This window comes from Somniosus microcephalus, chromosome 16, assembly GCF_052327205.1.
Source record: "Somniosus microcephalus isolate GS21.2 chromosome 16, FLI_Smic_1.0, whole genome shotgun sequence".
NCBI classification, from domain to species: domain Eukaryota; kingdom Metazoa; phylum Chordata; class Chondrichthyes; order Squaliformes; family Somniosidae; genus Somniosus; species Somniosus microcephalus.
The window spans coordinates 46,899,535-46,921,854 of NC_141002.1; the positions used below are offsets into that span (position 1 = coordinate 46,899,535).

A 22,320-nucleotide genomic window follows, 5' to 3' on the forward strand; every position below is an offset into this window, starting at 1 on the left:
AGCAAAGAGGACCAAGAAATTGATAAAGAAAGGGAAAATAGAATGAGAGTAAACTAGCGAGAGACATAAAAACAGACTGTAAAAGCTTCTTTAGGTATGTAAAAAGATTAGCGAAAGTAAATGTATCTCTGATACCATCTATGGTCTCTCTACCCAAGATTGAAAGTGGTTCCTTCCATAATTGGTTAAAGCTAGTACATTAGAAGGTACTCTTGCACTTGTTCTTTCTCTTTCATTATGGTGCATCTTCTCCTGCTATTGGAATACAATAAAGTTCCAATTGTCACAATAACACGCACTGATACCCAAATATCAGCCTGTAGCCCATAATGGGTGTGATGAAATGTACGTGCATCAGGCAGCTACTTTACCTAGGAGGATTATTTTCGGCTGAATTCACGTAAGGCTGTAAGTGAAGGAACACATCTAGGTGAAGGCATATGGTGCAAAGTTCACTTTGCTGTACAATGGGTAGCTTATTAAACACTGAAAAAACATCATTACTGTGAGAGGAAGGCAACTTTAAATGGCATACAATATTAATAGAAGATAATGGTGGGATGTCCTACCTTAACTGACCTACAGAGATCATTAAACTTCTTCTGGCACTGCTTGGATGTGCAGTGTGATGAAGATGGCATTAAAACTATTTGCCACCACCTCTTATTCTGCCTGGTCCACTCTTCTTGGAATTTGCAACATTCACTACCAAAAGAGGGTTCCCCTTCTTTGTCTTACTTCCTCCAAGAGAATTTCAATAACTTCATCTGAGAAACAGGCTGTTCAGAAGCCTCCAGCTTTCCTTATACAGAAGTGTTCTGCCATTCAAAGCTGCAAACCATGCTTCCCCCATTAAGTTGTTGTAAGTTTCAGCCTTGGCTCAGTAGTAGCACACGTCCATGTGAGTCAAGTGGTTGTGTGTTCAAGTCCCACTCCAGAAATTTAAGCACATAATCTAGGCTGACACTTCACTGCAGTACTGAGGGAATGCTGCACTGTCGGAGGTGTCATCTTTCGAATGAAACATTAAACCGAGGTCCCCTCTGCTCACTCAGGTGGATTTAAAGGATCTCATGGTACAGTACTATTCAAAGAAAAACAGGAGCGTTCTCTGTGTCCTGGCCAACATTTGTCCTTCATCCAACACTACTAAAACCGATTATCTGGTCATTTATTTCATTGCTGTTTGTGGGACTTTCTGTTTGCAAAATGGCTGCCACGTTTCCTGACATTACAACCATCTATAGACGAACTCTAAATTACATGTGGGAGCTCCTCTACCAATTGTAAATTAGACTAATACATGTGCTGGTCAAGTCGGAACACTAAAAGTGACTTTCAGGCGATTATACAGCTGATTGGAAAAGCTAGTTTAATGTGCTCACACACTCAGTATTTGCACAAATGCATAATTTAAATATATTTATTTTAGTTTAAATTTAGTACACCAGTAGCAGAAACAATGAACAAGGTAATTCAGGAGAAAAAACACCTGTGTGGGAAGACAGGAGATGTGAGCCATGGTGGCAGTAGCTGACAGGATTCTTTCTATCATTTGTTCATGAAGCAGCCTGGCAGTATAAAGAGGGTTCATTTGTGGACCAACAAAAGTTGTTAATCTAAATGTTGAGTGCAGATTATGGTTCTGAATCTCAGAGCAAACAAATGCAAAAGAGCAGCACAGGGATTCTGCAATTATAAAAGTGCCTCATTATGTGCTGAGCCCTACAGACCCCACAGAAAGGCTTAGGCTTGGTCCTTGCCTACATAAAATTAACCGAGCTCAACCCATTTGGTAGTGGGGTACAACAATTGACCTCACATTCCTGGAACAGGGAGGGAAAAGAATTCAGTCTAAGTTACTGCTTCTGATCGCTGCTTCACACCTCTGTTCAGTGTACTCTGCATATTAATTGACCGCTCCAAGGAGATTTGTTACATCTTAATGATTAACAGAATCAGCCTTTGGTCTTGGCCTTTGTTCTCTGAGCCTACCTGCAGATTAGCAAGATGCAGCACGCATGTGTGCATTATTGTTTGTTTGATCAAATTTTCATTGATGCATTGATATTAAAAATACCACTTAATTTATAACATTAGTCTTTTGAAAACTGCAACTCGTTATCTTCTGACTAATATGTACAGTTATGTTGTCTTTAAAATATATTGTGCTATTATATGCAGTAATGCTTTAACTTGTAAATCTTTATTAAATCTCTGTCAAACAGTGTATATTTGACAGAATGTATACATGAGTTTAACACTTCTGAAAAATAATGGCCTGGATTTTGTGGTCAGCGGCAAACAAACAGCGCTGGCCGTTCATTACACTGATACTTGCCCACAGACTTTCTGTGGTTTTTTGTACTGCGACTTGCGTTAATTGGAGAGCCAAAACAGCACGGCACCCTCTACAGGAGATTTGGTACCTGGGTGAACAGGGAAAGCAATGATGTGTCTCCTTAACCAATCAGGTTGAAGAATCCTTACTGAGCCACACAGAGTCTAAACCAGCAAGTGTACGTTAGAATATTTAATCCAATGCTAAATCATGTACAGAAAGAAAAATAATGAGAGGGAAGGAAAGATGGGATTAAGGGAAAGAGAGAGATATAAAAGACAGAACGAAAAAGTAAAACATTTTAATTTTAATTTATAAAAAAAACCTCCAACAATAATTAAAATATGAAAGAATGAGACTCCCCATTTTTAAAAGTAAATTTTCATTGCCAGAGAGATTGTTTGGCAGTAATTAAGACTTAAGCATACTAAAAATAGTGGGGAACCAAGGGACTAATGAGAGTGAGGAACTTGAAGTAATTAAGATCAGTAGAGAAAAAGTACTTGAGAAACTAATGGGACTAAAAGCTGACAAATCCCCTGCACCTGATGGCCTACATCCTAGGGTTCTAAAAGAGATGACTGCAGAGATAGTGGATGCATTGGTTGTGATCTTCCAAATTCCCTAGATTCTAGAATGGTTCCAGCAGATTGGACAGTAGCAAATGTAACCCTGCTGTTCAAGAAAGGAGGGCGAGAAAAAACAGGGAACTAAAGGCCAGTTAGCTTGACATCAGTCATTGGGAAAATGCTTGAATCCATTTTTAAGGAAGTGGTAACAGGACACTTAGAAAATCATAATATGATCAGGCAGAGTCAACATGGTTTTATGAAAGGGAAATTGTGTTTAACAAATTTATTAGATTTTTTGAGGATGTAACTAGCAGGGTAGATAAAGGGGAACCAGTGAATGTAGAATATTTGGATTTCCAAAAGGCATTCGATAAGGTGCTGCATAAAAGGTTGCTACGCAAGATAAGGGCTCATGGGGTTGAGTGTAATATATTAGCATGGATACAGCATTGGTTAACGGACAGTATACAGATAATAGGGATAAACGGGTCATTTTCCGGTTGGCAGGCTGTAACCAGTGGGGTGCCGCAAGGATCAATGCTTGGGCCTCAGCTATTTACAATCTATATTAATGACTGAAATGAAGGGACTGAGTGTAATGTATCCAAGTTTGCTGATGATACAAAGTTAGGTTGGAAAGTAAGCTGAGAGAAGGACACAAAGAGCCTGCAAAGCGATATAGACAGGTTAAGTGAGTGGACAATAAAGTGAAGATGGAGTATAATGTGGCGAAGTGTGAGGCTATTCACTTTGGTAGGAAGAATAGAAAAACAGAATATTTTTTAAATGGTGAGAAACTATTAAATGTTGGTGTTCAGTGCGATTTAGGTGTCCTCGTACAGGAAACACAGAGAGTTAGCATGCAGGTACAGCAAGCAATTAGGAAGGTAAATGGCATGTTGGCCTTTATTGCAAAGGAGTTGGAGTACAAGAGTAAAGAAGTCTTACTACAATTGTACAGGGCTTTGATGAGATCACACCTGGAGCACTGTGCATAGTTTTGGTCTCCTTACCTGAGGAAGGATATACTTGCCTTAGAGGCAGTGCAACAAAGGTTCACTAGGTTGATTCCTGGGATGAGAAGGTTGTCCTATGAGGGGAGATTGAGTAGATTTTGGCCCATGCTCTGGAGTTTAGAAGAATGAGAGGTGATCTCATTGGAACATATAAGATTCTGAGGGGGATTGACAGGATAGATGCTGAGAGGTTGTTTCCCCTGGCTGGAGAGTCTAGGGGGCATAGTCTCAAGATAAGGAGTCGGCCATTTAAGACTGAGATGAGGAGGAATTTCTTCACTCAGAGCGTTATGAATCTTCGGAATTATCTATCCCAAAGGGCTGTGGTTGCTGAATCGTTGAGTATGTTCAAGGCTGAGATAGATAGATTTTGGACTCTAGGGAAATCAATGGAATTGGGGATTGGGCGGGAAAATGGAGTTGAGTTTGAAGATCAGCCATGATCTTATTGAATGGTGGAGCAGGCTCGAGGGGTCATATAGCCTATTCATGCTCCTAATTCTTATGTTCTTATGTTATCATCTCATTAAAAGTTTACTTACACTTGATTGGACAAGCCCTAGCTTTTTCTGGCATGTTTAGTGGGTATCTTGTGGGTAGGTACGGCAACTTCATGCATTTCATCTATTTGAATGCCGAGTCTCTCGGCAAGACACTGTTATAGCACAGCTTCTGTAGGAGATGTGTAACTCGGACTGGAACTTCCTGATTTCTGCATTTAACTGCACATGTGCGGACGCCAGAAGTTGCTATCCTATTTACTCCTTAGTAACAGTGTGCGCTGATAGCCACACCGATATTCATACCGCAATGTTCGGGCCATTATTTCTCCAGGAAACACAGTTTTGTTATCATGTGAGCCTATTATAATTCTGGTCTAGTATCATCTTATTGTAAACCCAACCCTTTTCCTGTCATATAATTATGGAGTTGCATAGGAAAACACAGTAGCCCTTACATCTATTAGGATAGGAAAGCTAAAAATTTACATCAACTAAATGATATAGTGAAAACACACATAATGGCCCAGATTTTGCAGTGGGTAATGATGGTGAACTGTCAGTGTTCGCCATCATTAACTCTCTGAAACTGACCATAACTTCAGGATTTAATGCATGCGCATCTAAGTAAGGAAATCCTGAAGTTCCGGTCAGTCATTCGCTGCTCCAACACTGGCTGTGCTGTGGACACCACCCCCCCCCTCACCGCCCCCATAGCTGGCAATCGTGAAATCAGTGGAGCTGATGCAAACCTGAGCTTTTCCATGCTAATATCACTGTTAAATACCCCCTTAAATATTAAGCCTTGTTGGAATAGATGTAATGAGGTTTTAACAGCATATTGACTGCTAACCAAATGCTCTGGCCCTGAAAAATTAATTTTTATATTTGTGGAATGTCACATTTCTCCATTATGATAAAAATTACAATTTTTTTAAAACTTAAAATATTTATAAAAGCTGCTTTTTATTTCCTGATTTGCAGTCTGTGAGAATTCTTCGATGTGATTGGCTACTTAGACAACTTGTTGACGTCACTGTAGCTCTGTGATGGGGATTCCCATTACACAGCGCTACAATCAATTGCACGTCGAGAAAGGTAAACTTATCGCCACAGAGATCACGAGATCTCTTTGGGCAGCTTTCTTTGAGGCAAGTGGTGAGCGCCTTTGCTTCGCCACTGACCGCAAATTACGGGCCATAGATTGAGAGTGGTGTAAACTGTAACCACAAAGTTGAGGTACCATAGAGCCTTGAGCATACACCCACATATTATTTATTCTAAATGTAATTTATCTATCAATGATCTGCTGCTGAGGTAGTATTAACAATAGTCCTATACTTATCATTTAATGCTATAAACCATCATGTTAAATGTCAGTCATTCCTGTTTCAAACTATATCCTGCTGCGTAAGAAATTTTTCCACTCTGTTTGTAATGTCACTAACACATAGCGACTAGTGGAAATCCACCCCAGTGAAATCGGGGTAATTTTAAAAAATGAGACATTTCAAAAGCATAATGAATAAGATTTATTCCAAATGAGTGAGATTTGATAGGTCTGTGTTCTGATGATGATTTTACGTTTTAAAATTTCTCATGGATCCCTAGCTGAGTTTATGATGTCATTAAAAACCCATGACTAAATTGCAAAAATCCCTTGCAGGTACGGTCAAATTTCATTCTTACATGCTGATGGGAACATTAGAAGAGCTCTGTTGATTGGGAGCTGAATGTGGTTTGTGCTATAAAGCAGCTAGGATTGGGAGTGGGAAATTATGCAGAATATGTGACATAATTTGTTCTAACTAGATAAATTGTATGTGTTGCTTCTGTCACCTAAAGCATGCCTTCTGTGTTTTGGGGGAAATAGAGAGTTTTCCAAAGAGAGAGAGAAGGCCAAGGCTCGCGGTGATTTTCAGAAGCTACGGGAGAAACAACAATTAGAGGAGGATCTCAAAGGCTATCTGGACTGGATTACCCAAGCTGAAGACATAGATCCAGAGAATGAAGATGAGGGAATGGATGAAGATAAACCTAGAAACCGTAAGTGATAACTTTTCACTTCCAGATGTAATTATATTTATATCAAGAGTAGATTTTCATTTTCATTTGGACAATACATGGTACTGATATATTGTACTTCAAACAATGTGATGATTATTACTGTCTTTAGAAGTATACAGGCCATTAAAAACTTGTATAGACTGATTCATTTATATGACGCAAGCTACAAATAGTTTATTAAGCTGCCAGATTTTACATGTCAGCAGCCTGACTGACTATCATTTAGCAAAAAGTTGTACCTGAAGGGTAGCATAGAGTTTAAATCACAAAGAAATAACACTACAGAGTGGTGGCTGTGAGTTTGCACCTGGGATTTTGTCACATCACGGAGTTTCATTTGTGTTACTATAGGAAACCTCAGAGTGGCTGCCAAGTGCGTCCACACAGCAGGGAAGAAAATTGCAGCATTCAGCATTGTCACTGGATTATTTTATTTCGTCTTAGAGTATTCAACTCAAAGGGACATTATCTGAGATTTGGAGCAGTTTGCTTCCCAGCCCTCTGAGTAGAAGGGAGAAAATAACTTGGAAAGGATAAGAAGGAGGAGGCTTTAACTCCACCATCTCCCCAAATGATCGACAGTACTGCTGATTTTAATCCTTAATTTCTGCTGGTAATTTAATATTGTTGCTTAAGTGGATGATATATTAAAAAATACAAAAGACACCTCAACAAATACATCAAAATCCTTATTAAAATACTAACCCAAATGTAAATTGAAGTAGTCTCCTTTGGAAGAGCTAATCAGCTTCGCTGTCTCTAATTGTGCCAAAGCACATTAGTAAACAGATATAAAAAGCAAAGCAGAAATAATAGAATGAATATAACAGAATTACAGTAAACAGCATCATCTAAATTTCTTGCGCTTGAATTATAGAAATCTGTTGGTTATACTTTATATGACCAGATCTTTATAAATTAACTTATTTTCTTTGCTTAAAAGTGGATAAATGACTTGTTCTCATGGAAGTTCAATTATGCTTTTCATCCAGTGCTTAGAGTTGTGGAAGAGAGACAACAGTTGATTCTTCTTCCAATTCTTTTTCTCTCTCTAACCCCATTGTGGGGAAGTATCTCACCTTTATTGGAAACCATCTCCCCATCATCTCTTCTCACCAGAACAGCCAATTGGGTTCCAGAACTGAGATGAATTATGGATTACAGAGATTAATCCATATTCCTACAGTCTGGGCACTGTGTATTTGCATATCACCATACAATGCCAACAAGTTGCTTCCTCACTGCCTGTATTTAATTTCAGTGAAATTACTCTAGTTACATCATGGGGGAAATTTTAACCCCCAAGAACAGGTGGGTTGGGGGCAGGTGGGTAGTTAAAATAAGTTATTTTTAGATTGCGATACAAACCGGCTCCAACGCACCCTCTTCCGAGTTTAATAGAGGCGTGTTTGGGCGCCTGCTCGCCGCAGTTGGGACGGGGCGGGTCCTTATCGCAGCAATTAATGACCTTATCAGACGTTAATGATGTGATTTTTGCATTGAATTTTACTTATCTTTACCAATTTAACATCTCCAGCATGGGTTTCCCGGGGCCCGGAAAACCAGGCAGCTGAAGGGAGGCACGAAGGGCCAGATCCAACAGATAAGTGTGTTTTGAGCACGCTCGTGGATCAGGAGGAGCAGGAGTGCTCCCCCTTGGCCTTTCAAGCAGACCTGCTTCCCTCCCCGCGATCGGCCTCCCTCCCCCCTTTCAATCCGATCCCCCACCCTCCACAATTTCCCCCCACCTGGCCTTCCATCCATGTTTCCCAACCTTCCATCCACAATCTCCCACAACCTTTCATTCACGATCTCCCATGACCTGTCTATTTAGCCGGCTGCCTGGTGGAAAACGCAAAAAATATATTATAATGTGGTACTGCCATTAAATTCAACAGAACCTCTGCATCACCGGGTTTCCCCCGTGTTCCCCTATACCCTCCCCACCTCCCCATAAACATCCTAGTCAAGAAATCACACCCATCCAAGTGAAGTATACCTTGAGAAGTGTATATAAATATATGTGCATAGTCCTTTTTGCATACTATACTGAACACTCAGTTCTACAAAGGGGGGAGGGATGTAGCCCTAGCCTAGTGGTCTGGTATGGTGCATGCTGTTATTGCTGTGGCATATTACTAGGTTCCAAGTAACTTTTTGAGATTGTCACATTTTGGGATTATTGATCATTTTCGTTTTCTTCAGATAAAGGATTTTGAGATTACATTATGCTTAAGGGTTGCATTTTAGAACAATAAATTTTCACTGGTTTAAAAAAAAACATGTGGTGCAGGCATTGGAGATATGTATTAAACAGGCCAGGTGAGCCTGTTTGGGGATGTCACAACTCTCAGCCTCTTTCAAACTGATATAACGAGGATCCATTGTCTCATCCCAGGCCTATTAGCCAAGATGACCAATGATATTTCATCATCTTACCGAAGGTGGACAAACAAATACTCACACATGTTGTGATGAGGACAATTCTATTTATATGGGCATGGCATGAGATGTTTATGGACCATGTACTCCTGGGAGAACAGGTAGTCAATTTGATTGATAGGTCTGCTGATGAATTGCCATATCGGAAGGTGTCACGGAAACCCACTTCTGCTTCTTGGGCTAAAATTAACAGAAAAATTGAACAAATTGACACAGAACAGTCAGGTTTTGGACAGAGACACAATTCTAGGCCTGGAGCTAGAAGTTAAAAATGCAGAAGGTCAGTTTTTGCAGTTAATAATCTGAAAGAGCTTCAATGCCAAAACAAATAAGTCAGCCCAAAAAAGGGACAGAACATGTAGTTTATTATTTTTTACCCATGTTTTTGAGGAGAGAAGTGAGATTGAGTTAAGGAAGTGGAATTTGCTTTGACTGTGACTCTATGTTTATGTTTATTTTCTGTTTGTGGAATAAGCCAGCTTAATGATTTGCATCTGACCTTGTCATACCAAGTGTTCCTCAGTCCACCTTTGAAAAGATTGAATAAGTAGATGTGAAAGTATGAATGAAAAACACGCTATCCAATTAAAATCATAAGGGGTTCCTGTTGTTACACCCTTGGTTTTTGTTTTATTTGTTTATGGGATGTGGGCGTCGCTGGCAAGGCCAGCATTTATTGCCCATCCCTAATTGCCCTTGAGAAAGTGGGGGTGAGCCGCCCTCTTGAACCGCTGCAGTCCGTGTGGTGAAGGTACTCCCAGAGTGCTGTTAGGTAGGGAGTTTCAGGATTTTGACCCAGCGACGATGAAGGATCAGCGATATACTTCTAAGTCAGGATGGTGTGTGACTTGGAGGAGAACTTGGAGGTGGTGGTGTTCCCATGCACCTGCTGCCCTTGTCCTTCTAGGTGGAAGAGTTTGGGAGGTGCTGCCATAGAAGCCTTGGCGAGTTGCTGCAGTGCATCTTGTAGATGGTACACACCGCAGCCACGGTACATCGGTGGTGGAGGGAGTGAATGTTTAAGGTGGTGGGTGGGGTGCCAATCAAGCGGGCTGCTTTGTCCTGGATGGTGTCGAGCTTCTTGAGTATTGTTGAAGCTGCACTCATCCAGTCAAGTGGAGAGTATTCCATCACACTTCTTACTTGTGCCTTGTAGATGGTGGAAAGGCTTTGGGGAGTCAGGAGGCGAGACACTCGCCGCAGAATACCTGGCCTCTGACCTGCTCTTGTAGCCACAGTATTTATGTGGCTGGTCCAGTTAAGTTTCTTGTCAATGGTGACCCCCAGGATGTTGATGGTGGGGGATTCGGCGATGGTAATACCATTGAATGTCAAGGGGAAGTGGTTAGACTATTGTATAATTCGATATTGGGAAGCATGGGCACATACCTAAATGTGAGACACTCGGAGTGCTTACAGGAGTGACCAGCAGTGCTGTACCAGCAGATCCTAAACTTATAACAGCAATTTTTCACAACATTGTTGCAGGGCCACTTTTGTGATATAAAGGGGGAAAAATTCAATTGATTTGCGCCTCTACGGCGCTAACGGGGTGCAAAGCAACTCGCGCCTGGGCACAGCACTGCTAACGCCTCCCGTGAAATTCAGCGGGAGGTTAGCGGCTACAGTAACCATTAGCGCCCTGCAGCGCTGCGCCACCGGCGATGACATCATCGCCGTGCGCAGCGCCCCACTCACGCCCCAGCTGCGATCTTCGGTAACGCCCTGTGACTTACCGCCGGACGCTATGTCCGACAGGGTCAGGGAGGTCTACCTGCGGCCAGGGCAGCGCAAATTAAAGGGAAGGTGCTGGGCAGCCATTTTTGTTGCTGGCCGTCTGCCAGGACCTGCCCACTTTGCCATCCCCGGCCTTCTGTGCAGCCCCCCTGCAGAGTGCCAGCTGCGCTCTGTGAGCCTGGCACTTCTCTTGAGTGCCGGGCTCTTTTGCCGGCACTCCGATCCCTGGTGGCCCAGCTGGGCCCCAGGTCGCACTGCGCTAGGCCCCTCCCCTTTAATAAGGGGAGGAAGGCCTGCAGTACCGCGGCTCGACGTGCCGCAGAGCGTGGCACTGCAACACATAGCGCCGCAAAATTCACTAGCAGCGCCCCAAGAGAGAGATGGGGTGCTTCCAGTAGCACCCTGCCTCCCTCTTGGGGCGCTACCGGTGAATTTCGGGCGCGGGGGCGCTAACTTTTTCGGGGCGCTAAAAGTAGCACCTCAGTGAAGTTAGCGCCCCAGAGTGGGCGCGACCCAATTTATCCCCCAAAGTGTTTTAGATATGCTGCAGGGGCAACATAAAATGATGCTGGTTTTGGCAAACGATAGAATTCAATAATATTTTGGTGAGATAATTGAATCAAAAGTTATTATTCAGCACAATAACTTTGTGTGACGTGGCTCTTGTTGTAGTGTGTGCTTCCAGTTCAAGTCCGCTTACTGTTTCATGTGTGGTGTGTGTAAACTAAGATTAAACCCCACAAACCTATTTCCTTCAACAGAATTTTCTACTTTTCATGGCAACAGTGCAATGAACTCAGGAGAGATGGAAATGCATAAAACTGAAGATATTTTATTTAGTTTATACATGTTAACTTAAAAAAGATTTTTTTTAAATTGAAGGTGAAAAGGCAGTTTGGCCCTTTATGTGGGTTCCATTCTCAGAGAATATACAATTTGTCCTCTCAATTAATCCACTCAGTCTACTGAGGAAGGCTACCACCCACAAGTAAACCTCCAAGGAGATAAAACTTGTGAAATTTCTCTCTGATCGTCAGGAGTATCCAAGCAGGACTCACACAGGCAAATTTTCTTCTTTTGCATATTGAGTATCAATAATTGCCTGGGTTGAGCACATAGAGGAAAATCAGGTAGGGAGATTCAGACACCCATAATGGAGTTTGCCCAATATCCTGTCTATTCATTTATATGTTGAGAAAAATCCTACCACTTCCAATTTGAACAGACTCAGAAGACTCATTATTACCTGTCATTGTAGCTGACTAAATTTTCCAAATATGCACTCTTGGTGCAGAGCGCAAAGGTAAGTGGCATCAGCTAAGGGGAGAGGGATGTTACCCCGCTCAACCCATATCAATTTCAAAATTGATTAAAAACTGCACTGTTGCAGGCTTCTCAAATGGTTGACTCTGGTCCCAAAACAGATTGCAAAGTCATTTTGTTTGGATGACACTGGGTTGTGAGGGGCGATTACGAGCTTATGGTTGTGTGTGTGGGGCTGAGTTTGGTTTATAATAATAACTAGACAAGCCTTATTTATATTTAATTCCACTTGAAACGAAAATCTAAATTGTTGCAAAGCATGCAAGTTGAGGAAAATGGTAATAGTAGCAGCGCAACTGCAGATGTTATATTATCATAGAATTTATAATACCCATTTGGCCCATCATGGATGTGCTGGGACTAGCTCTTCGACTGAAACTGTCTACTTTGATCCCATTTTCCTGCCTGTCCTTTTCCTGTATTCTTTTGTATTCTTTCTTTTCAGATACTTAACCAATCCTCTTTAGAATTGTCATAGTTTTTGCCTTAAAATTCTCCTGGGCCCATAAAAAATTACTGGTCATTTCTGAGTCACATTACAGGTGGAGCTTTGCCTGTGGCCGTGCATATTTCAATATTGTGAGCAATGCACAAATGATTTTCTGATATGTGTGGCCAGTGGGTGAGGCTCCATGCCACTAGCATGATTTTGGAAAATTACCTCCCTAGTCTCTGTCTATAATTCAAGTTTTTTTTAATACACGCAGGTTCTCTAAATTTATTCCTGGTTTGAGTTATATAGTTTAGGCAGTATTTTATTTCTGTTTTTACATCGATTAGGAGCAATGTGCATTCTTTGGCTGTGCTACTTATGACTGTAAAAGCTACTCTATTGTGGCAAATGGAATTGACTCTGTCCTCAATTTGTGTCACTATTATCCCAAATTGGCATTTCCAAATTGACTGTGAGTCAATAAAACCCAACATATGAACTTGTCTCAGACCTGGTTGAGATTAAAGGCTAGTGAAGTCCAGTTATAATTGGGAAGGAGATACACACTGCTGATTTTGCCATGCCCCAACCACATAGCTGTCATTTTGCTTCTTAATTCCTGTAACCAGTTTTCCTTACTTAAGATTATTTCCATTCGCTGTGCTTAGTTGCTTCTGCTCCTCAAATTTTCTTCTTGCGTTCAAAATATAGCAAAGAAAGAATTCTAAGAAAGGCATGCCCATAATTTGCTGTCAAAATAATGGTGAGGCTAATGGCGCTCGCAGTTATTTATGCACAAATGCTATAGCAACTTCAGGCGAGGGCAGATGCACAGTTAAACGTGGCAGGCCAAAAGTTGCTGTCAGAGATGTGCCGCTCTGCCGTTAGCTTTGCGAAAATGGCATCTCACTGTCTGGCTCACCATTGAAATCATTGAACGGCATGAAGTTATTTTTATCCATTCATGGGATCTGGTTGTTGCTGGCATGGCCAGAATTTATTGCCCATCCCTAATTGCATTCTTGAACTGCTGCAGTCCACGTGGTGTAGGTACTCCCACAGTACTGTTACGGAGGGAGTTCCAGAATTTTGACCCAGCGACAATGAAGGAACGGCGACATACATCCAAGGAAGATGGTTGTGGAATCATCACAGCCCCAGGACATCGCTGCAGGAGTTCCTCAGGGCAGTGTCCTAGGCCCAACCATCTTCAGCTGCTTCATCAATGACCTTCCCTCCAACATAAGGTCAGAAATGGGATGTTCACCGATGACTGCACAGTGTTCAGTGCCATTCACAACTCCTCAGATGATGAAGCAGTCCATGCTCGCATGCAACAAGACCTGGACGATATTCAGGCTTGGGCTGATAAGTGGCAGGTCACATTCGCGCCACAGAAGTGCCAGGCAATGACTATCTCCAACAAGAGAGTGTCAGACTGGCAGCTATGTCCTTCAGGACTCGGTCAGCTCGGTCAGTAGTGGTGCTACCGACCCACTCTTGGTGATGGACATTGAAGTCCCCCATCCAGAGTACATTCTGTGCCCTTGCTACTCTCAGTACTTCTTCCAAGTGCTGTTCAACATGGAGGAGTACTGATTCATCAGCTGAGGGAGGGCAGTAGGTGGTAATCAGCAGGAGGTATCCTTGCCCATGAAGCCATGATACTTCATGGGGTCCGGAATCAATGTTAAGGACTCCCAGAGCCGCTCCCTCCTGACTGTATACTACTGTGCTGCCACCTCTGGTGGGTCTGTCCTGCTGGCGGGACAGGACATACCCAGGGAAGGTGATGGTGATGGAGGAGTTTGGAACATTGGATGAAACGTATGATTCTGTGAGTATGACTTCGTCAGGCTGTTGCTTGACTAGTCCGTGGGACAGCTATCCCAATTTTGGCACAAATCCCCAGATGTTAGTGAAGAGGACTTTGCACAGTCAACTGGGCTGGGTGTACCGTTGTCATGTCCGTAGATGGTGCTGAGGTGGTCCGTCCCGTTTTATTATTATTGTTTTTTGTAGCGGTTCGTCACAACTGAGTGGCTTGCTAGACCATTTCAGAGGGCAGTTAAAAGTCAACCACATTGCTGTGGGTCTGGAGTCACATATAGGCCAGACAAGGTCAGGATGGCAGATTTTCTTCTCTAAAAGGACATTAATGAACCAGATGGGTTTTTACGAAAATCTGGTAGTTTCATGGTCACCAGTACTGATACTAGCTTTTTATTCCAGATTTATTTAATTAACTGAATTTAAATTCCCCAGCTGTCGTGGTGGGATTTGAGCTCACATCTCTAGATCATTAGTCCAGGCCTCCGGATTACTAGTCCAGTAACATAACCACTATGCTACTGTTCCGAGTTGCTGTATTTACAGCCGATACGAATGACATTCACCACATAGAGTTAGAGCTGGCCTGAAGTGACGTAAGGACCCTGTTTTGGAGCCATTTAAAGTCCACGCATATTTAATTAAGTCTGGATTAGCTGTCAGAGACTCTTTTAACGATGTGCTAAGTGTTAATTACTGCCAATGAACCTCTCTGGCACTGAAAATTAACTGTTACAAGTGTGGAGTCTCATTCCTTCAGGTTTTAATTGTTGGATATTTAAAAAATGCAGAATTGCCCAGTTCACTCAGATCCCAGATGCCCAGTTTCCCTTGCTGCGCCTTTATCAGCTCGCACTTTTGCAATCTGCGGCACAAAATATCATTGAGACTAAATGGGCAAGGGTAAATCTAACTAATGGTGGACAGCGTTCATTGCCCTGCTACAACAAATTTCTGGCCTATGTGCATGCACATAATACACTTAAGAAGGAGATTGATAGATTTCTAGACACAAAAGGCATCAAGAGGTCTACTACAAAGGGTTTTTTTAGACGTTCTTGCAACTAACCAAGTAAGTAGCGGAAACTCAACAGCACAATGGTAGTCATGGTGCAGATTGTTATGCACCTGTTCATTTCAACTAGTTCATGAAGTGGCCCCAAGGGTTAGAAAGAAAGTTTCCTAAAACAGTAGATAAAGAATTCTAATGCTGAGCCCAGATTATATCTTTGAATCTTTGTACAAATGAGTAAAGGGCTTCTGTAGAGCTTTAAGGATATGACAAAGCTCCCTGGAGTGAATCCAAAATGAATTCAATTCTGGATCAAACTACACACAGTTGCACTACATAAAAACCCATCATTACTGGGCTTCAGGGTGTGGACAGTGTTGCTGCATTGCCCACCTGTATTTGCCCTGAGAAGGTGGCAGTGAGCCTTCTGCAGTTCTTGTGATGGTACTCCCACAATGGTGTTAGATAGGCAATCACAGGATTTTCACTCGGTCACAATGAATGAACAACTGCTGGGATCATATCCCCAAGAATTTCTAAAGCCCAATTTTTTTCCTCCAAATACCATTTTAGGTGTGGTTACTGTTAATAGGGTGAAAGAAAATTGAGTTTATTCTACGTTTTGATAGCTTCAGCTATTTTGGTTTGGAATAAACTGAAATGCTGAATCTAAACTTGTATCATAGAATCATATCTAAGTTTCTACCCAATTATTCTGATAAGACTGGAGATTCTTTTTGGGAGGGTATAATTAAATGACAAGGTCTGGAACCTGTCTTTTCATTAATCTAATGATTTAGCCACTTAAAGCTGACATGGAAAGTATTAGAGTAAAGTACCAGTCCCTTTAAATAGACAGTTGAACTTTCTCCTGAGAGCTGAAATGTTGCAAATATGCTAAGTGTGCCCTCAAGAGAATCCTGAAATAGCCAGGCCAGATCATGTTTCGTTCATTATCAAGAATGTTTAAGTTTTTTAAGAACAAAAGCTAAGTTTGTCTTACCTCTTAAAAGCAATAAGAAAAGTAGTGCTGACCCAGGTACGAAATCAGGTACAAGACTGATTCAAATAGAATTTTTTTTTAAACTTAAATGCTCTTTGGCGGAATCTTACAAGATTCAGCCTGATAAGATTTCATTGTGTTCTCAGATGATTACAAGTGCCAGCAATTGGCAAATACCCAACCTGCTTGGTCATTTAATTTGTGCACCAACTCTATCCTGTTTTTTTTACTGTTTCTCAATGTTTCTTTCCCATCCTCATGCTTTATCTCCTGTATTAATTAATGTTTATTCCTGTGTCATCAGTATTCCCTTATTTTTCAGTCCCTATTTCTCCTCAGTTTACAACTGTGTTAATTTCTCTCTAAAAGACCTATGAATTAAATGTAGGTTAAAACGCACTAGGCTGAATTTTAACTCCAGGCAGGAGTCAGCGGCGGGGCTGAGATGGATTAGAAACCATCCAGCCCTCCGCAGTGTGGGGTCCGGGAGAGTCTAACCATCTCCTGCTTGAACCCGGCAGTAAACACTAGCTGGCTGGAGGGCGGGAATGGCATTTGGGGCAGCAGGACACCACTGCCGGGGACCCGAAGGAATGGGCCTCCTCCTGTTTCTCGCCAGGTTGGCCAGGCAGGGAAGGCTTCCCCGTGTAGGCCTCGGATTTAAATTGCAGTCGGGATCCAATAACATCACTAGGGCCTGATCTGCATATTTAAAGAAGGGCCCTGCTGCCTTGCAGTGGATGTTCCGATCATCTGCTCAAAAGAGCAGGTTAAAATTGCAACAGGGTTGGAGAGTGTAAGGCGCTGTGGCCATTTTAGCTGCCCAGCTGCCCAGTTTATGCTGGGCGGGCAGGGTTAAAATAGGTCCTACTCTTTTGCTGCACCTATGTGGCTTAACTCCAGCCACAGAAAAGCACCCTACTACTCCAGTATGAATGTCACATATTCCACAATAGCAATCCTTGAAGCTTGTCTATGTGAGACGGTCTACCATTAACTGTGTTGAGATAATCCAAGATTATTTTATTTTAAATCGTTACTGTCACCACACAGAGATTTTCATCCTATCAGTCTTGGGTGAACTGGAACCCAGGAATGAAGGGACAATGTGGTAATCTGTTATACCACACAGTCCTTCCCTCCATATTTCTCTCTCTATTTTCTAAATAATGACATTGATAATTTCCTGTACTCCATTCCAAAGCTTTGGCAAATGATAATAACATTGATATCAGCACATTTTTTGTAATATTTCTGGAAGCTACAAGAGTAACACTGGGGACTCTGTATTCTCGTGATTAGCTCTGATGGGAGTGCTTACTGCTGTGATGAGCACCTTTCCTTCATATAACAATCATTAATCAGCTGTAATGTTCCAATCTTTCTCACGTTAACACAGTAATGTACTTTGGACTGTAAACAGTGGTATTGGAACTGTGATATGGGTCAGCACAACCAATTGCTACCACAATAAGAAAAGTAGCAAATTATGTATTTTACAATAGCCTAATTTAACCGATCTCCCAAGATGAAAAATATATATAAAAGAATAGTAAACTGCATTCTTATAATTGCTAATTATAATTGCTTTAAATTATTTTTATGTTTTAAAACCAGTTCTGAGTTATCTGTAGCTACCACACAGTTAATATATATTTAAAATAACAGGTTCACTGTTGTGAATTGTTTTTCCATGAATTATAATGTGCTGGCGTTCCTCCCAAAATACCATCAAAAAGCACAAATTAACTGGTCATTCATCTCAGTGCTTTTGTAGGAATTTGCTGTGCGTAAAATGTTTGTTACATTTGCTTCATAACAACAGTCACTGTAATTAATTCTTTGATATTACTGAGAGGTGATAATATAAATCTTTTTTCACCAATATTATTATTATTGCTCTATGCAGTTTAAGATAATATTTTCAATTGTTTAAAGCTTTTAATGTAGTAAGTAATCTGGAACAAGGGCTCGGAATATGCCTATTTGAACAATTTCTCCAGATGGAGTATCTGAGCAGTTAACTTCGTGGGACAGGCACAGCTCTGTCTTAGCATTTATCTATGACAATCATGTTTCAAATCCCAATTTATCTGAACCATACCATGGGTAATCAGCTTTTAAAGATGAGATCCTTGTGAAGGCACAGTATAGACCTAGCATCCTAAACATATAGAAATAAATTCTGTGTCTGTTTGTTATCCTTGGCACATTATAAATCAAAACTAACCTAGATGTCAGCGTCATTGAAGATATTCTCAAGACTGTAGAGACTTAAGATTAATCTACGAGAGAAGTATAAAAGATGGAAGCCAAAGTATTTAGAGTAATGAGGACAGAAAAGACCCAAAATCTAACAATGACATCATGCTAGAAATTTTACTTTCTTCTATGCAAGCAAGATAATAACTACAATAACTTGCATTTATATCGCGCCTTTAACGTAGTAAAACATCCCAAGGCGCTTCAAAGAGCATTATCAAATAAAATTTGACACTGAGCCACATAAGGAGCTATTAGGACAGATGACGAAAAGCTTGGTCAAAGAGGTAGGTTTTAAGAAACGTCTTAAAGGAGGGGAGAGATTTAAGGAAATTCCTGAGCTTAGGAACTAGGCAGCTGGAGGCACGGCCGCCAACGGTGGCGTAATTAAAATAGGGGATGCGCAAGAGGCCAGAATTGGAGAAGCAAAGAGGGCTGGAGGAAGTTACAGAGATAAGGAGGGGGGCAAGGCCATGGAGGGATTTGAAAACAAGGATGAGAATTTTAAAATGAAGGCGTTGCCGCACCGGGAGCCAATGTAGGTCAGCGAGCACAGGGGTGATGGGTGAAACAGGACTTGGTGCAAGTTAGGATATGGGCAGCAGAGTTTTGGATGAATAATGAAAAGTGATCTTGAGAATTTAAGAGGTTTAAAATTAGATTGGGCAGCTCAAAACAAATTCTTGCTCTACTGACACCCCGATCCTGAAAACATTCTCAGAATAATATTGGAGGAGCTCAAGGCATAGGTTAATGAAGAAGAAGAAATAAATTCCATTCCTGGGCCCTGCCAACCACACCTTGAATAATGTACACATTGACAAATATTAAAACATTCTTTAAAGTTTCAAAGAGAGGGTTTCTGTTAAGTTTACTTAAGTTATAATATACTAGCTGGGGGGGGCCGGCATTGCCAGGGCAGTTTACAGGGCGGCGCGGTTCACGGCTGCCCGCTGCCGCTCCCCCGCTCTGTGTCTCGGGCCGAGCGGTTGTGAGGCCCGGCCCGAGTGACCCCAACTCACATCCCGCTCTGGCGGGCCGATGCAGCTGCCCCGCTCGCTGTTGAGGAAAAGCAGGGGAAAAAGTGGCGGTGACGTTTCGGGAGGCTGCAGGATTAGGTCCCGCCCGTGACGCACCGATTGGTCAACCATCAGGTCACTGAACTGTAGGATTGGTCAACCATCACGTCACGCAATGCTAATGAGCGGTAGGATTGGTCAACCGCTAATGAGCGGATTTTTGAACGTTTTTTGTATACTGTCCAAACAATTTTTGTCTGACCAAAAAGTAAATACACCTATGACACTCCCCTAATCATAACCTTTCTTTTGATATAACATTTGTGTAGGTACGCTCTATAACTTTTGAGTGTATAGCGGACAGACGGACAGACGGACGGACGGACGGATCCTTATATACTAGCTGGAGTGCCCGGCGGGGCCGAGGGTTTTTTGAGGGCATGTTGTTGTTGGAAGAGAGAGAGAGAGAGACGGGGGGGGAGTAGAGAGAGGCGGGGGGGAGTAAAGAGAGACTGGGGGGGGAGAGAGAGAGAGAGACTGGGGGGAGAGAGAGAGAGAGAGACTGGGGGGAGAAGAGAGAGATGGGGGAGAGAGAGACGGGGGGAGAGAACCCAGAGAAGAGGCGTCCGGCAGGGCTGCAATTTGAGCCCGACCCTGTTCAACATATACATAAATGAGTTAGCAGACATGCTGGAGCAAAGCGAGTCACCGGGTCTCTGTCTCCTAGCTGGGGAAGTGAAATCCCTGTTCTATGCGGACGACCTGGTTCTGCTGTCTCCCACAGAACAAGGATTACAGCAACAATTAGACCTACTCGACAAATACTGCCAAAATTGGGCCCTGACAGTAAATCTAAAGAAAACCAACATCATGATTTTTCAAAAAAGGCCCAGATGTCAGGAAAACAAATACCAGTTTACTCTCAGTGATACCATCATAGGACACACTATGAGCTACACTTACCTTGGTCTAACCATCACAGCATCAGGGAGCTTCAGCATAGCAGTGAATGCACTAAAAGAAAAAGCCCGAAGAGCCCTATATGCAATAAAAAGAAAATTCTACAACATCCAAATTCCAATCAAAATCTGGCTCAAAATATTTGACAGCATAATCCTGCCCATTGCGCTGTACGGTAGTGAAGTATGGGGCCCACTCAATCACCATAGCTACACTAAATGGGAAAAACACACAATAGAAGCCCTACATGCAGAATTTTGCCGAAGCATTCTTCGCACCCAAAGGAAAACACCAACAAATGCATGTAGAGCCGAACTAGGCAGATACCCACTGATAATAAACATCCAAAAACGAGCACTAAACTTTCTAAATCACCTCAAATCTAGTTCCCCAGACACCCTTCATTTTAAAGCCCTCCAGACACAAGAGCTGAACCCAGAAATGAGTCCCCTGAGTCTGCTGCTACTGAAACTAAGTACTCCTACTCAGCCGGACCCTGACCAGTCCCAGACCAACACTGCCCTCCAAACACCAATCCGAGTGAACCAAATCATTAAACAATGCAAAGAAACCTACCTGGAACATTGGAACAAAATAACCAAAAGCCAAAGCAGATTAGAATGTTACCGGGCCCTAAAAAGAGAATATAAACTGGCAGACTATCTCACGACCATCAGAGACACAAAACAGAGACAGACCCTCACCAGGTACAGACTAAGCGACCACCAACTGGCAATTGAAAAGGAAGATACAAGAAATCCTGGCAGCCTAGAGAGAATAGAATATGTGATCAATGTCTGGCCGGCGAGGTTGAGACAGAGATGCACTTCCTCCTAAAATGCGAAAAATTCAACAAAACAAGAAACATATATTTTGACAAGCTCAGCCAAACAACCCCAGATTTCAAAGAATTGGATGACCTGTCAAAATTAAGATTAGCCCTGGGAGAAGGAGACAGACCATACCTTGGTGCCCAATATGTAACAACATGTCACAACCTGAGGAACAGCGAGGGACTAACGAGCACACCCATAGCATATATAAACATTAAGAATGTTTAAATCAATACCGAATGTACCCAACGACTGTTTAAAAATTAATACTGAATGTACCCAACGAGGGTCAACGACTGTTTAAATTAATATTGTCTGTACCCAACGAAGGTCAAAATTGTTTGACACCTACAGAATGTTGGAAAACTGTACTTTTTGTTATGTAAGCTTTGGCAATATGGTTCCCTGTAAACTTTCATGCCAATAAAGCATTTGAATTGAATTGAATTGAATTGAGAGACGGGGAGTGAGAGAGAGAGACTGGGGGAAGAGAGAGAGAGACTGGGGGGCAGAGAGAGAGACTGGGGGAGAAGAGAGAGATGGGGGAGAGAGACTGGGGGGGAGAGAGAGAGCGAGAGACTGGGGGGAGAGAGAGACTGTGGGGGGGAGAGAGAGAGAGACTGGGGGAGAGAGAGAGAGAGACTGGGGTGAGAAGAGAGAGAGACGGGGGAGAGAGAGACTGGGGGGGAGAGAGAGACTGGGGGGAGAGAGAGAAAGACGGGGGAGAGAGAGAGACTGGGGGGAAGAGAGAGAGAGGGGGAGGGAGAGAGACTGGGGTGGAGAGAGAGAGAGAGAGACGGGGGAGAGAGAGAGAGAGACTGGTGGGGAGAGAGAGAGAGAGACTGGGGGAAGAGAGAGAGAGACTGGGGGGAAGAGAGAGAGAGGGGGGAGTGAGAGGGGGAGAGACTGGGGTGGAGAGAGAGAGAGACTGGGGGGGACAGAGAGAGAGAGACTGGGGGGGAGAGAGAGA

At 42.5% G+C, this 22,320-nt stretch overlaps 1 protein-coding gene across 1 annotated transcript in view; it reads left to right on the forward strand.

Moving 5' to 3' along the window:
• Positions 1-22,320, forward strand: part of LOC147106123 (voltage-dependent L-type calcium channel subunit alpha-1C-like) — a 531,473-nt gene that overhangs the window by 193,288 nt on the left and 315,865 nt on the right. The window contains exon 6 of the mRNA XM_086008919.1: positions 6,303-6,475. Coding sequence (XP_085865045.1) covers positions 6,303-6,475 — 173 coding nt within the window. The remainder of the gene's footprint in view (positions 1-6,302; positions 6,476-22,320) is intronic.